The 16,750-nt window shown below is 42.2% G+C and overlaps 1 protein-coding gene across 2 annotated transcripts in view; it reads right to left on the reverse strand.

Annotated features, from left to right (window-relative positions):
- Nucleotides 1–16,750, reverse strand: part of dph6 (diphthamine biosynthesis 6) — a 230,290-nt gene that overhangs the window by 38,566 nt on the left and 174,974 nt on the right. For both annotated transcript variants that reach the window (XM_041215295.1, XM_041215296.1), the window contains exon 13: nt 14,066–14,311. In XM_041215295.1, coding sequence (XP_041071229.1) covers nt 14,066–14,311 — 246 coding nt within the window. The remainder of the gene's footprint in view (nt 1–14,065; nt 14,312–16,750) is intronic.

Consider the following 16,750-nt stretch of genomic DNA (forward strand, 5'->3'; position numbering starts at 1 on the left):
AACCACACTTGGCGGACAGTGTATAGTTCTGGTTACCATGTTATAAAAAATGCAATGATACTGGAGAGTGCAATAAAGATTTACAAGGATGATGCCAGGATTGCAAGGTTATACCTATCAGGAAAGGATGATCAGGTTATGCTTCTGTCCTCTTGAAAAGACAGGGCTGAAGGATGACCTGATAGAGGTCTTTAAATTAATGAAAGGTTTTGAAAAAGAATAAGAGACAGAGTGCAAAATTAGAGGCCATTAATATAAGATAGTCATCAAGAAACCCAAATAGGGCAATCAGAAGAAACTCCTTTTCCAAGTGATTGGTGAGAATGAGGAACTCTTTATCAGAGAGAGTTGTTGAGTCAAATAGTACACGTTCATTTAACAGGAAGTTATCTCAGCATATAAGGGAGAAGGGAGGTGGGTGCAGGTGATTAACCTGATGAGGTGAGTCAGTAAGTCAAATATTTTAGCATGGTTGCTTGCCTCAGATTTGAGCGGTGTTTTACTTTTAATCCAGAGCTCAGGAAACCCAGCAGCTGGAGGGAGGCAAAAAAGCCAGACAAATCAAGTAAGTCATCTCTGGCAATCTCTCCTTTGCCTTCACCTATCACTGGCCTTCTATCCAGCTTCAGCTGCTCCACCCTATTACATTTTACTTTTCTTTAGCTCTGAAGGAGAGTCATAAGGACTCGAAACGTTAACTCTGTTTTTTTTTTCTTCACAGATGCTGTTAGACCAAATGAAGTAAGCAGCTGTCCAGTGTTGCTTGTGGACCAGGAGAAGCTGCAGTGTTTCCCCTGGACCACTAAAGGTGACCTGCTTCCCTCACCACGTGGGCCAATCCCCACATGGTTTGATCTCGCCTCCACCAGGCCCAATATCCCACCAACCTGCCTCACTAACTTCATCGCACCCCCTGATTGCCTCCACCCTCACCTCTATGGCCTCCGATCTCTGACCTCCCCCTACCCCGACCTCTTTATCTCCAAGGTCCTTGCCATATCTGCACCTTCTCCTCTTTGTTCCCTGGCTGTGGTCAGTGCTGTAAAAGTCAGCAGGGCCTCTGAGCTGCCCAATCACTGCTTAATGCAAACCACCCCCCCCCCCCCACCCCCCACCCCCAACAATTCATCGCTGCAAATATCGGGGCAGTTGATGTGATAAAGCATACGACAGGACAAAAACAACATATTTTTCCCAAATCCTAAACATAAAAAGGCCATCCAGCTGAATGACAAACTGATTGCAGTCGTTTATTTTCTTGAAACAAAAACAAGAACTCAAAATTATTAATAATATCGCTGTAGCCATGATTAGAAATAATAACACACAGCATGTTTAGTATAGTTTATCTCATTCTAGTCCTTGCTTTAAAAAAAAATGACCGACCATGACTCAAATGCAAGAAAGTCAAGGAAAAATACTAGATGTGAGAGTTCTGCATTTGACCTCTACTAAATATCTTCATTACAATTGCTTCAAAAGAATACAAAACTTTGGTTTAATCTGGACCCCAGGGAAATCAAATATACCGCACAACAGATAAAAGCCAAGTACTCTTATGCCTTTTGAATTCATTGTTCATACTTCACATGGATTATAAAAAGACCTTTAGAAATGACAATGACCAGAAAAGCTACATCAGTAAGGGCACGAGAATGAAAAAAGACATAAATTATATCTAGCAGTTTTTGTGCCAGACATAGCACAGCAGTGGCTAATTGGCAGGTTTTTTTTAAAAAAAAGCAAACTAACATTATTTCTCAAAAAGCTGCATTTCCAGCCAAGGTTATTGCCATTTGTTAAACACTTCTGTATATATGCACTCAGGACTAAGGCTTGATTTCATGCTCATTAGGTTAATGCCTAAGGTTCATTTCTCTCCTGGGTCGTTCTCAGTTGCTGCCACCTTTCTCTGGTGAGATTTCATTAGAATCTTGGTGACTGGTTGCAACTGGAGGAAGGATTAACTTATTGGAAGCTTTCGAGACAATTTACACAAGAGCAAAAAAAAAGATGGGATGCCCCATGGGAAAGCTGCCAGAGCCTTCAGTGGTTAAAAACATTGCAATATCAAAGGTAGCACTGTAATAGTGTACAAAGGTCTAAACTACTTTCCTCTATGTGTCTGTGATACTTTACTGAAAAGTGTGGTAACTAACAATAGTAATAGACTTGGTAAGAATCAGTAAGCAAAAGTGTGAGAGGATCTATCACATACTATTTCAGGTGAATACTGATCTCACCCTATGTTACGTTATGACTATTTGATAAGCGGCACTGAAATGATACCTGGTCAAAACTGCGAGACAAACTCATCATTTACACATTTAAATATGCCAACCTTTTAAAAGTGGTCCTTGAAAGCCAAGCATTTTGTATGTTATAATGAGTTGCATCATAACAGTATAAATTAGGTCAATCACCTGACAGCAAAAACAATATGACTGAGATTCTCATTTCAGCCACGGACCTCGGATAAGAACACTTAATAATTTAAATGGCTGTTCCTTTTTATTCAATTGTAAAAAAAAAAGGAGGCACCAACATTTTTTTAAATTAAACGTACAGTATTTTGATGTGAAATGTGATTTTGTCTGTATATTTAACCACGTGGCTACATGGTTGGCCACATCGAGGTCACCACGCTGTTCAAGGGAATCCTCTGCAGTTGGAGCACTTCCCCATGAAGAGGGAGCAAAAATTGAGGGCATGTAACTTGGGGCCACCAGGGGCTGGCTGCACACACAACTGTGTTTGCAGGTTTGCTTGTCCGTGCTCTTCAATTGGTTGCATAACTTTTTCTGCAGTGCAACAAAACAAAACCCTCTGCAATTATTCTGAATTCAAAAGAATGGCTAATGCTTGATTTTTGTCACACCCCTCCACTCTGCCTCATCATTACAACAATGGAAATTCATGTTTATCGACAAGATAGAATCTTAATTAATGAGAACAGTGCATGCTGGTTAAGAAATAAAGTTTAAGGGGAATTCCAGATCTCAAAACATCCATTGAATATTTCGGCATCTTAAGTGTTCCTTAATGTACGAAAAAAGTAACAAAAAAATTCAAAATCCTGAACAAGAGTCTGCTGCATGGAGTAGAGTTACAAAGGAAACTACAGGTAACAAAAACAGAAAATGTTAGAAATACTCAGCAGGTCAGGCAGCATCTGTGGAGAGAAAAGCAGTTAATGTCTCAGGCTTGTGATCTTTATTAGCAACACAGGATCGAGGGGTACATATTGTCAGCTCGCCAAAATTAGCAATGCAGATTAGCAAAGCCATCAAAAAGTGTAAACAAAGCCCCGAGGGTTCATTTCTAGAGGTACAGGATTGAGAAGCAGAGAAGTTATCTTAAACTTGCATAGAACCTTGGTTAGATGACACTTAGAGGACTGTGCACAGTTGTGATCTCCATATTATGAAAAGCATAGGAACACTGGGGAAAGTATAGAAATAATTTAATAGAGTGACACGTGAACTAAGAAGATACAATCATTAGGACAGACTGAGCAGTCTGGAGCTCATTTCTCTGGAAAAGCGAAGACTAAGAGGTGATGAAGGTCTTTAAAATTAGCAATCTGATAAGAGTAAAAACAAAAAACTGCGGATGCTGGAAATCCAAAACAAAACAGAATTACCTGGAAAAACTCAGCAGGTCTGGCAGCATCGGCGGAGAAGAAAAGGGTTGACGTGAAGACTTGAAACGTCAACTCTTTTCTTCTCTGCCGATGCTGCCAGACCTGCTGAGTTTTTCCAGGTAATTCTGTTTTTGAGTCTGATAGAGTAGATGCACAGAAAAATGTTTCCACTTGTACATAGTCCAAACTAGGGAGGCCATAAATATAAAACAGTCACTAATAATTCCAATAAGGAACCAAGGATAAAATTCTTTACCCATGTGGAATGGTTGAAGCAGACAGCTTTGACATATTTAAGAACAACCTAGCTAAGTACATAAAGGAGGAAGGCGGAGAAGGACATGTTGACAGGGTGTGGTGAAACAAGGTGGGAGAGGTTTGTGCAGACCTGTTGGGCTGAATGGCCTGCTTCTGTGTCTTAAATGCTTTGTCATTTACAAATGTACACCATTCAGCAAATTATGTTGTTTCTTTCTTTTCTAAAGTTATGTCCGTTCCACTGGATGGAAATGAGTTGAAAAGCATTTTGAGAAATAACAGTCCACTGAAAACACAGCAGCTGAATACATATCCAAATGTAGAATCGTTATGGCTTCATGAAATAATTATGGAATTAATAAAGGATCTCTATTACTGTCAGGATTTTAAAGGTTTGGTGTTTACAGTTGTGGCCTAGAATTTACTTTAACACTTGGGGTCACTGAACCTGTATTCTATAAATTCAAGACACACACACACACATGGAGAACCACCAGCACAAAGGGAGATCCCAGATGTTTAGATCAAAGGGATAATCCAGACACATAGCAAAATAAAAAGTTCCAGAAAATGATCTTGCTTGCAATCAGGGTATCCGGCTCCTGCAGGGTCCATCTCGTAGTTTGATGTTTGTTTTTTCGCAAATAAACAATAAAGCGGCTTCCTGGACCTTCACTGCCCAATTGTGATCCTGGCCTCATCAATTGTTGGGCTATGTGACGTCAGGATAGCGCTGAATCAAAGCCTTCTGGGAATATATCTGTGTATGCCCTTACTCTCACAGAATGGCATGCAGGAAATGGCTAGCAGTGCAGGAAACACATGGAGAGCAGCATAAATCCTCCATAAGTGACATTACACAAGGTCATTTCCCACTCATCATATTTTAAACCATATAATAAATCCTCACAACGCGATAGCTGTGTGCCTGAAAATCACAACTTTAAGTGAATCATAGGTTCCCATAGGGATCAATGTTAAAACCGCAGTTAGGTTCCTTTGGACATTTCTCACCTGGAAAAACCAATGTACAAGTGGAAATACTGTACCATACACGTGCAGTGCAGTGCATTCCTAGCTGAAGTAACATGCAAACTAAAATAGACCACAAAATATAAAAGAAATATTGCATAATTTAAATTTGACAACGCTCACCAGTCTCTCTTAGGAAGTGTTTGGGATTGAGGATGACCTGTTGCCTCTCTGCTTCAATGGGATCTGAGATGGCTGCTAAGTCCAAAGCACGATCTCCGGGCTCTGTCAAATGCAGGGAAGGTGGTGCTTGGAGGGTCAGGTAGATAAGCTGTTTGGAGGTTTTTGCGCTCTCTCCGCCACACTGATTTCGTCACTGCATGTTCCCGACAAAGCCTCTCTGTGTTTGGTGCCTTCCCAAATGAACCTTCTCCCATACTGGTCACTCGCATGAGTTGTTGTAGATGTTTGACCTCTTCAGGGATCCTCTGAGGGCATCCCTAAAGCATTTCAGTGGCGGTGGCTTTACGCGGTCAGTGCCTTCATGCTGGGCTTTCTCACTGGCTTTAAAAGGGCCCCTCGCTCTGCCTCACCCACTGCACAGCTGAACAAGAGCCAAAATTAATCAGAGAACTGCAGAGTCAGCCTCCTACAGGGTAAGTGTTGCATTCTGCATTCTTCACCCAAAAAAAAACCCAGAGACAGGGGGAGAGCAATTTTACATGTGCATTGTACAGTAACAAACGCTGCGCCTGTCTCTCTCTCAGATTTTAAAATGGCTTCTGTGCCTCAGCCGACGTAAAGCTCCACAATCTAAATCAGCTTACTGAGTCAAGAAATGGGTCTTTTCTTCAGAAAAATGAGCAGCTCAGGCTTCAACTTCTTCCTTTGCGGAAAAAAAAATCCTGTTCGTTTAAATATCTTTCTTGGAAAAGTTTGCTTCAGAACTTTAGGGAGAAAAAAAAAAATCGCAAATCCTTTGAGTTCTAGCTACCTAACCAGCTGAGTTAACTGGCAAGGTATTCCTAGTACATCCCTGGTACACCATCATACAACTAGATGGAAGGCAGTTTGAGTCAGATGTCCATACTGCTTCTTGTGGCACTGCATCCAGGTCCTCGGGCATTGACCGCGATGGCTTTCTTCCCCAACTGTCTTCACGGTGTCCGCTGGGAGGGCCATTTGGTTGCCTGTAGAGAACCCGCCCCCCACCAGCCTGTCCAACTACTGCATCAAGTCTCCAGTGCTGCGCCGGGGAACCTCGTAACTCATGCTCTCTCCTGTCGTGCCATAGTCACTCTTTTTGCAGGCCAGACTCTTTCCAGCCACTTGCCCCAGCCAAAATACACTGTCCTTTTAAGAGGTGCATGCTCGCTTCAAGCAGCACAGGCTAACTTGAATACGTGCTAACCTCACACCATTTTGAGTTCCCTGCTCAGGCATGCAGCATACTTAACACTGGCTGCATAATGTAATCACATAAATGAGCAGACAGCACAAAGTTTGTGCGCTGCCTGCATTGGAAGCAACAGGCACAGGTAAATCATGCATGTAATTTTTTTTTGAACAGCTATTGCTTTCGCTGCAACTACTTGATTTGGATGATGCTTCTAATATTGTTCAAAATAGCATGACTGAAATTTCACCTGAAAGGGCTCAATCCTGGTGGCAGACTGGCTGCAGTCTAGTATGTACATTTCATCACACGTGCTAACATAATATTATAGGGATATTATTGCCTGGGTGTAGCATTGGGAGCTGGTCTTTAGAATAGAGGTCTATCTTCAGTCCCGAAATGCTGTCATGAACAATAATGAATAACAAATAACAATAAATGCTGGCCCAACCAGTGAAGTCCACATCCTGTGAAAGAATTTTTAAAAATCTCCTAAAAGTGAACCGGTATCAAATAATCTAAACATTTTTGCAGATTCAACCACCCTCGGAGGTGAATGAAGTTTTGCATAAACAAGCAAAAGGCACTCTCTATTTCCATCGGAGGTTTTTTGTTTTCTTTAACCAAATTATCAAAAGCTAACAAGCTAAATTACAAAATTATACGGATGTTATTTACAAGAGGGATGCACAACATAAAAGCTGAAAAAGGCACAGTGACCTTTTGATCCGGTCCACGGCAATTTTTAGTTTTCCAGAAGAAATAGTCGTCTGTCTGTAGAAACTCAAAAATATAAAATGGTAGAACAGCAAAAGTGGTTAAAACTATTAATTTTACACTGCAATTAGAATAAAACATTTAATTTAAAATGTTGAGAGGTGGGATTAAGCTCAAGTTATTTTCACGATTGCAAAATGAAACATACTTTCATTTCGCATTGTATATGTAACAGTGAAGAGGTTGCACTGCACGTTTGGTGCTTTGTAAATGTGTTTGGGTCCCCAAGTTATTGCATTTCAGTTTCCAGGCGAGTTTCAGGGAGTGATGACAGTCATATCAGTCACTGAGCTGTGTGTTGCACAAGGATTAGAATTAATTACATTTGTTTGAGATTCATTGATTTTGAAATGTGTTGTTAATTGGGAAATAATGATTGAGTCTTTAAAGTGCAAGTCCATCCTAATTAGCTGAAAGGTCAATTATCACTCAAGTGGCTATGGTTTTCTGCTATTGAGAAAAGTGTCTGGTCTTGGAACATGTCTGATTCACCATTTTTCATAATTACACTATGCTGTAGCACCGTCGTTTCCATGAGGTGAATATACTCATCGACTCTAGCGTCTCAGTGAAGTAACATTTGGTCTGCTCTTATGCTAACATTGGTGGGTAAATAGGGAGCTGTCCAAAAGTCCCCCTTTCTGGATCCTACTGCAACAGGGGAACTAGAAATCCCAGCAGCTGAGGATTTCACGCCCAAACTGACCATCTCAGATCAGAGTGTAAACACAGATTTGTTCAGCCCAGGTCAGAGGTACAGAGTTTACATTTCTCATGGTACTTGTGGCCCAAGTTTCACTGATCCAACAACAAACCAATGTGCAATTTAGAATAACGGCAAGTTAACAATCTTGCTTGTATTTTTGTGTACTTCAGCAGTCAGGCGAAAGAAACATCATGATGTCAGGACACAGAAAGAGTGAAAACTAATTTCAACGTCAGAAAGAAGATATCTGGTTTGAAACAGGCGGTGTAAATTGATACTCCAAATCTGCAGCAAACCAGGGTTAAATTCGCTCACAGCTGGCTCTGTTGGATATAAGTGCACGCTTGGGGCAGAATTTTTCACTCGGTGTGCAGGCGTGGGCCCAACATGCTCGAGCATAAAATACCGCGCGATGACGTTGGGCGAGTGCGATATTTTGGTCAGTGGGGGCATGTGCCCACCGACAATTAAGAGGGCTATTAAGTCCATTAATGGCGCAATTAACTGGGAATTTTCGCTGCCCGTCCAACCTTATGGTTGCATTTTTCAGGAATCTTCATCCAAGGGCGGGATGAGGTTTTCGTCATTAAGTTAAAAGAAAAACGTTTGGACAGAATTTTCATGTTGTATATGTCCAGGTGACTGTTTCCCGATTTTAAAAATCTTTACATTTTGTATTTAATGTCTTCAGCTCCCTGAGGCAGCTCTCTGCCTTCAGGGGGCTTTCCTTACACGATGCCCCCACACCCATGCTGACTTCAGCGCTCACCCTCCTCCTGCCCCCAACCCAGCCAGCACTGATTGTGTCAGTGTGTGCTTCATGGTGGTTTGCCGGTCATTGGTCAGCCAGTGTTAAATCGTGGTAGGGAGCCGATCGCTGTTGGCGGTCCATTTCCTGACTGTTCCCAGGCCCACCAATCATGCCCGCCCACTGAGCTGAAAATTCAGGCCTAGAATACTGCTCCACCTGCCTTCTTGATTCCTTCATTCAATTTGGGATACAAAACCCTTGCAGTCTTCTGTTTCTGTGGCTTGAAAGCATCAGCACTGCAAGCAGACTCTGCTCCTTCCAACGAGAGCAGCCTGCTCAACTGCTAACAACAGATAAAAAAAAAAACTGCGGATGCTGGAAATCCAAAACAAAAACAGAAATACCTGGAAAAACTCAGCAGGTCTGGCAGCATCAGCGGAGAAGAGCACAGTTGACGTTTCGAGTCCTCATGACCCTTCAACAGAACTAAGTAGAAATAGGAAAGGGGTGAAATATAAGCTGGTTTAAGGTTGGGGGGTGGGGTGGTTGGGACAAGCAAGCAGTGATAGGAGGAGATAACCAAAAGATGTCACAGACAAAAGAACAAAGAGATGTTGAAGGTGGTGATATTATCTGTGAAAGCGGGTTTTAGTAAACACCTTGTCAAACACCGAGAGAGAAATGCAAAGCAATGAAAGTGAACAAGGCAAAAGAGAGATTCGAAAATCCTGATGGAGAATAGCATAAAACTTCTTCAAGGTAGGCATTTCTTGAAGAGAAGTGGCAGTCAATGAAATGTTTGAAGTGAAGTTGATGGGGTGGTAGGGGGGAGGGGGTGGGGGTAGTAACAGAAGGCTTTGCATTGGCCCTTCTGCTTGCACAGGGGTGTAGAAACTAGGAAATAGACTCAATAATTTTCCAATATGTAACACAGCAAGAAAAATAACAGGGATAAACCTGAAATCTGCAGCTAAAGCAGACATGGGAATAAATACAATAATATTGTTCCACTGCTGCGACAGCATTACTATAATTATCACACAAGCTAAGGAATGAAAAACTGTAGAGAGTCATTTGAGGGCGCCATTATGTGCCATCTGACATAGAAGTCTCACAAATTCCAAATGAATTAATATATCACACACACCTCTGATTTTTTTTAGCTTCATCTTTTACCTGCTGTTAATCCTTGTTACCAAACAAAGAATTAAATTTAGCTCCTTTGGGTTTTAGGGGGCGAGGCAAAGCTACATTTTAAAAAGCTTTGTTCATTCTAGTTTGGAATTGTACCTACTTTGGGGAATATCAAACCCCAAACTGTGGAATTTAATCTTCAGGTGCATAAAATGTTGAATGTTTCGAATGTGCTAACAGTAGCTGATGCAAATTAATTACTTGGGCAAGAGTTCCATATGAGAGAGAAAAAAATGTCACATTTGTCACCTCCAGAAACATACAAAGGGCCTCATACAGCAGCAATCAGCAACTCCTATCCCTTGGACTAAGCAAAACTTGACTAAAGTGAGGAATGGTTTTTCAAATTATGCATTACTATCCATCAGAGAAGACTTTTGAAACAGACAAAATACTTGTGGGTTAAATAAAGGGCAAAAAACAACTAATTCCTTATCTAAACATTTATTCACTTTAAGTACCAACCCAACTGAGACTAAGTTTCATACCGAGGAATCAGTCTCACACCGAAACCTAAGCATATGCAGTGTTGATAGTTTTCAATGATCTGCTGGCTTAGATCAATATTAGAATTTAGCTTCCACTTTAGCAGATGAGAAGTGATTTGGATTTGTAGCTTAAATGTAGAATGCTTTTAAAAATTACCCCGAGGCATCACATTCATTGCAGAACATTAGACTTTAGTGTTGAAGACTCAAGCTAGGTTCCCAGCCTTGAATGTTTTTTTGAACCCAGTCGGTATCAGAGATGAAAATTCATCGACCCTGGGTCAGGTTAATGATAGTATTGTGTGGAAGCACCATGCATCATACTGGGGAGGAGGAAGAAGTCAAGCCAGTCAATGTGAACCAGCATTTACAGAAGATTTTAGCACTCAGCATCAAATACTTTTGGTTGAAAGAGGATAAAGTAGGGATAGGAAAGCAGCACAAAAAATATAATGGGAAGATCAGGAAACAATCTTAAAAATTGATTTTCAGTTACGCACCTCAAAAAATTAGCACTGAGTCATGAACACCATCTCAACATCTATCTAACATCATTCCCAGTACAACTATACAGGGAATGCACAAAACATTTTTTCCAATAACGAAAGGTATTAACACACTCTTAACATACTCCCCTTTGGAGTCAGGCAATTGCAATTTCATAGAACAATACCAGATCTTTTTCTGTTGCATCAGGGTTCTCAAGTTGCAACAAAAGGTACCCTTTAAGGACATAAAATAACATTTCATTGTATAGAGTGTTTTAACAGTTTGGCAGACTCCTGTTCATCCCTCTGAAGTATTTTCTCCTGGAGGAAAAGTATTGTACGCTACATGCAAATATCTGTTACACTTGAACATTTACCACAAAGAAGTTCAAAGTATTTTTTTTTTGCATCTGTGAGCTACACAAGTTTACATTGAGAAATGAGCCTGAAGTCCACATTGGGTGCACTTTGACGGACAGGGTAAAGTTTGGTTTGATACTGAAAAAAAGTTGAGGGAATATAAAAGAAGGAAAACAGAAAATGCTGGAAAAAATCAGCAGGTCTGACAGCATTTGGGGAGAGAGAAACAGAGTTAACGTTTTGAGTCTGTATGACCCTTCGTCAGAGCTACAGGGAAGTAGAAATGTGATGAAATTTATATTGCTTGAGGTGGGTGGAGTCGATGCAGCAGGTTAGAAGGCCAGTGATCGGTGGGGGCAAAGGATAGAGTGAGAAAGATGTCATGAATAAAAGGACAAAGGGAGTGTTAATAGTAGTGGTAAGGGCTAAATAAAAAGTGCTGATACGGGCATAAAGGTAAGAAAGCAGAATGTGATAACAGCAGGACAAGGGTATGCACTCTGGAAAGAACAACAGGAACAAGTAACAGATAGCCCTAGTTAGGGTAGACTGGGGTGGGGGGGGGGGGGGGGGAACAAAGGATCGAAAATGGGACAAAAAGGGGGGATAAAACAATTAATAAATTAATAAAAATAAAAATAAGTGGATAAAAAAATGAATTATGAAAAAAGGGGTGAGGATGGAGGAGAATTCATGGTCTGAAGTTGTTGAACTCAGTGTTAAGTCTGGAAGGCTGTAAAGTGCCTAATCGGAAGATGAGGTGCTGTTCCTCCAGTTTGTGTTGAGCTTCACTGGAACATTGCAGCAGGCCAAGGACGGACATGTGGGCATGAGAGCAGGGTGGAGTGTTGAAATGGCAAGTGAGAGGGAGGTCTGGGTAATGCTTGCGGACTGGGCGAAGATGTTCCACAAAGCGGTCACCCAGTCTGCGTTTGAACCTTGGACGGTGAAGAGGGAGGAGGTAAAGGGGCAGGTGTTGCACCTTCTGCGATTGCATGGGAAGGGGATGAGGTGTAGGGGGTGATGGGGGAGTGGACGAAGGTTTCCCAGAGGAAATGGTCCCTACAGAATGCTGACATGGCGGGGGTGGTGAGGGGAAGATGTGTTTGGTGGTGGCATCATGCTGGAGTTGGCGGAAATGGTGGAGGATGATCCTTTGCATGCAGAGGCTGGTGGGGTGATAAGTGAGGACAAGGGGGACCCTATCATGGTTCGGGGAGGGAGGGGAAGGTGCAAGGGCAGAGTCGCGGGAGATGGGCCGGACACAGTTGAGGGCCCTGTCAACCACCGTGGGTGGAAAACCTCGGTTAAGGAAGAAGGAGGACATGTCAGAGGAACTGTTTTTGAAGGTAGCATCATCGGAACAGATGCGACGGAGGCGAAGGAACTGAGAGAATGGGATGGAGTCCTTACAGGAAGCAGGGTGTGAGGAGCTGTAGTCAAGGTAGCTGTGAGAGTTAATGGGCTTGTAATGAATATTGGTGGACAGTCTATCACCAGAAACGGAGACAGAGAGGTCAAGGAAGGGGAGGGAAGTGTTAGAGATGGACCATGTGAAAGTGATGGAGGGGTGGAATTTGGAAGCAAAAATGATAAATTTTTCCAGGACCAGACAAGAGCATGAAGCAGCATCAAAACAGTCATCAATGTACCGAAAAGGAGAGTTGTGGGAGAGGGCCTGAGAAGGACAAGAACAAGGAATGTTCCACATACCCCATAAAGAGACAGGCATAGCTGGCGCCTATGCAGGTACCCATAGCCACACCTTTTAGTTGGAGGAAGTGAGAGGAGTTGAAGGAGAAATTGTTCAGCGTGAGAACAAGTTCAGCCAGACGGAGGAGAGTAGTGGTGGATGGGGATTGTTCGGACCTCTGTTCAAGGAAGACGCGAAAGGTCCTCAGTCCATCCTGGTGGGGGATGGAGGTGTAGGGGGATTGGATGTCCATGGTGAAGAGGAGGCGGTTAGGGTCAGGCAACAGGAAATTGTTGATATGACGTAGGGCATCAGTGGAATCACGGATGTACATGGGAACAGACTGGGCAAGGGGAGACAGAGTGGAGTCAAAATAGGAAGAAATGAGTTCCGTGGGGGAGGAACAGGCTGATACAATCGGTCTACTGGGACAATCCTATTTGTGGATTTTAGGAAGGAGGAAGAAGTGGGCTGTTTGGGGTTGGGAGACTATCAGGTTGGAAGCTGTGGAGGGAAGATCTCCAGAGGAGATGAGGTTAGTGACAGTCCTGGAAACAATGGCTTGATTTTCAGTGGTGGGGCCATGGTCAGGGGAAGGTAGGAGGAAGTGTCTGTGAGTTGACACTCAGCCTCCACGAGGTAGAGGTCAGTACGCCAGACAACAACAGCACCACCCTCGTCAGCAGGTTTGATAACAAAGTCAGGGTTGGACCTGAGTGCAGCAAGTTCAGAAGGTGACAGGTTGGAGTGGGTGAAAGGAGCAGAGAAATTAAGATGGCCGATGTCACGCTGACAGTTCTCAATGAAAAGATCAGGAGCAGGTACGAGGCCAGAGGGAGGGGCCCAGGTGGAGGGAGAATACTGGAGGAGGGTGAAAGGGTCCGAGGAACGGAGGGAGGACTCCTGCCCAAAGAAATGAGCACGGAGACGAAGGTGGCAGATGAAGAGTTCAGCATCGTGCCGAGCCTGAAATTCATTGAGGTGAGGGCACAAGGGTATGAAACTAAGTCCTTTGCTGAGTACAGAACGTTCAGCATCAGAGAGGGGAAGGTCAGAGGGTATGGTGAATACATGGCAAGGGCTGGGATTGGAAGGCAGGATGGGGGTCGGGGGAGGTGAAGGGGTGGAGGGTCCAGGATGGACGTTGGCATCAATGAATTGTTGGAGCTTGCGTTCCTTAGCTTGGGGATCTATTGCTATTAATAATGCAAATAAATAGTTAAGTAAATGCAATTTTTAATGAAGTTAGACTTGGATTAATGACATGCAATATAAATAACATAATATTTTCAACATCTTCGCTGAGCAAGGGCAATTATCACAGGACACTATTGCTTACCTCTTGTATGTGTTCCTTTAGACTCTTTTGCCAGAGGTTTTGAACAACAGAGATATATTTCTTGTCTGTGACATAACAGTTTGCCAGTAAGATATTGCTTAAATTTGTTCCACTTTTCATAGCTTCAAGAACTCTCTGGACATGTCTCAGAGAAAGTGCAGCTTCAGATTTGACACCTCCTTTGCTAAGTTGCATGGTGCATGGGACCAATCCAATTTGACCAGCACAAAATATTTCATCTCCAACCTAAGAGGATAAATAATAGGCAATAATAAAGTGATCTCTACCAAAATTAGATATTTCAAAATAGCAAATAGATCAAACAGATTTATATTAAGAACGATGTGTCTAGGTACACAGATTCCAAATATACATATACATATATATATATATATCAAATAAACATTTAACTGTAGTGCAGATCAAAAAGGGCTAGATAATTAATGCTGCTGAGAAATCTATGTCCAACAATCTAGATGAAGATTGCAAAAAAAACTGAGCACATCCAGCCACTTCATCAATGGCAGTCGTGTGGTAATAAGCATGAAGCATCATTTATTCTAACTTAATTAATTTAATTGCACCCAAGTTTTCTATTCAAAACTATATACAGGCAGAGAAATAAGTTCAAACTAAGTGAAGAAAACTTTTTCCCACATACCCCTTGGGCTGTAAATGCTTTTGGCATTTGCACTAAAATATGAACCCAATTAATTGAGATAGCCACCTTATTTCTAAACATTAGCAATTTTCTTTGACAGCTTGGCTTAGCAATATCAACTAATTTGTGCAAAGTTCCTCATTTTTTTATTTAAAGAACATAAACAGGTGAATTTTGTTTATGAGGATGAGGTGTGAATGTTGAGGTGTTGAGACGAGGAACTGTTATGATCTTGGTGATCAGCATCAAGGGTGAGGTCTGAGATTATGGGCAGGGTTTTTCAATTGCCGCTGTGACTTGGGCCCGACACGCCGATGAGTAAAATGACATCGGGCGTGCATCCCAACGTCACCGCACAGTCCCACAATATCTAATTTGTCGGCCGCGTGCCAGAGTCAGCTGCGCACCCGCTGATATATAAAGGGCCTATTAAGGCCAATAAGGGAGAATTAATGTCATTGTTAACGCTGCTTGTCCAACCTAACGGATGGCGGGCAGGCAAAAAGGCCAAGCGGCCTTCACATTGCTTAGGAAACCTCATCCGTAGAACAGATGACCAAAAAGTTGGTCAGAGGGTAAGTTTTAAAGAGCATCTTAAAAAAGGAGAGAGAAAAAAGAGACAGAGGGGTTTCAGGAGAGAATTCCAGAGCTTAGAGGTTCATTGTTTTCAGCTGTCCCTCAATTTGACGATGACCTCTACTCAGGGTCACGGGGTTCACCCATGTGTCTTCATGAGACTGAACAGACCGCTGAGCTTTGGACACATGGGGCAGGATGTCCTAGGAGGTAGTGGGGTCAGAGTGCAGGATTTGCTTCCTTTCCTTCACTGCCCACGCTCTGCGTGTTGGGACATTAAGGTGTTGGGACTCAAAGCGTTATGCAGCTTAATGGACAAGTTGTCACCATTCTGAATGACTGGTACCAAGCTGCTCCCAGCCATTAATGTCAATGCTGCTGAGTTTCAAGCACTGAGGGCTTCTTCCTCGGAATGTTTGCCATTTGAGAGCTAAGAACACGAGAACCGGTTTTCCACCATCGGGACACAGTGGCCAGTCCATTAAAGTTGATTTTACAGGAGTTTTGTCCTAATCTTGAGGGCAAAGAAGACACTAGCATTTGTTCGATGGTTCTCCCATTGAATCTGGAGGATGCAACAGAGGCACTGCTGATGGAATTTCTCTCGTCCTCTTATGTGTCATTGATCCTGTCCTTGAATGTTGCCAAAACAAAACTCATATTTATATATGTATATACACACACACACACATACATATATATATATATATATATATATATATATATATACACATACCATATATATATATCACCTCCTATGTATGTTGAAGGAGAGATGTTGGACTATGTTGAGCACTTCCCATACCTTGTCAGCCACCTTTTTCATGCCTTTTGGAAATCTAAGTACACCACATCCACAGGTTCCCTTTATCCACTTTGCTTGTTACTTTCTCTAAGGACTCTAATAAGTCAAACATGCTTGCCCTTTCAAAAAACCATGTTGACTCTGCCTGATTGCATCATGATTTTCTAAAATGTCCTGCTATAACCTCCTTAATAATGGATTCTAGCATTTTCCCTGTGACAGATGGTAGATTAACTGGCCTTTAGTTTCCTGCTTTATGTCTCCCTCCTTTCTTGAACAGTGGTGCTACATTTGCAATTTTACAGTGCATTGGGACTTTTTGCAAATCTAGGGAATTTTGGGAGATCACAACCAATGCATCTACTATCTCTGTAGTTACCTCTTTTAAGACCCTAGGATGGCGACCATTAGATCCTGTAACTTGTCAGCTTTTAGATTTAATTATTTTCCCAGTAACTTTTCCCTAGCGAGTATGATTGTTTTAAGTTGCTCCCTTTCTTTTATCTCTTGATTTTCAAGTATTCTTGGGATGATTTTTGTGCCTTCTACAGTGAAGACAGAAACAACAACCTGTTCAAAGCTTCTGCCATTTCCTTATTTTCCATTATTGGTTCCCCAATCTAAGGGACGAACGCTCACTTTA

Source organism: Carcharodon carcharias, chromosome 20 (genome assembly GCF_017639515.1).
Source record: "Carcharodon carcharias isolate sCarCar2 chromosome 20, sCarCar2.pri, whole genome shotgun sequence".
In the NCBI taxonomy this organism is placed as follows: domain Eukaryota; kingdom Metazoa; phylum Chordata; class Chondrichthyes; order Lamniformes; family Lamnidae; genus Carcharodon; species Carcharodon carcharias.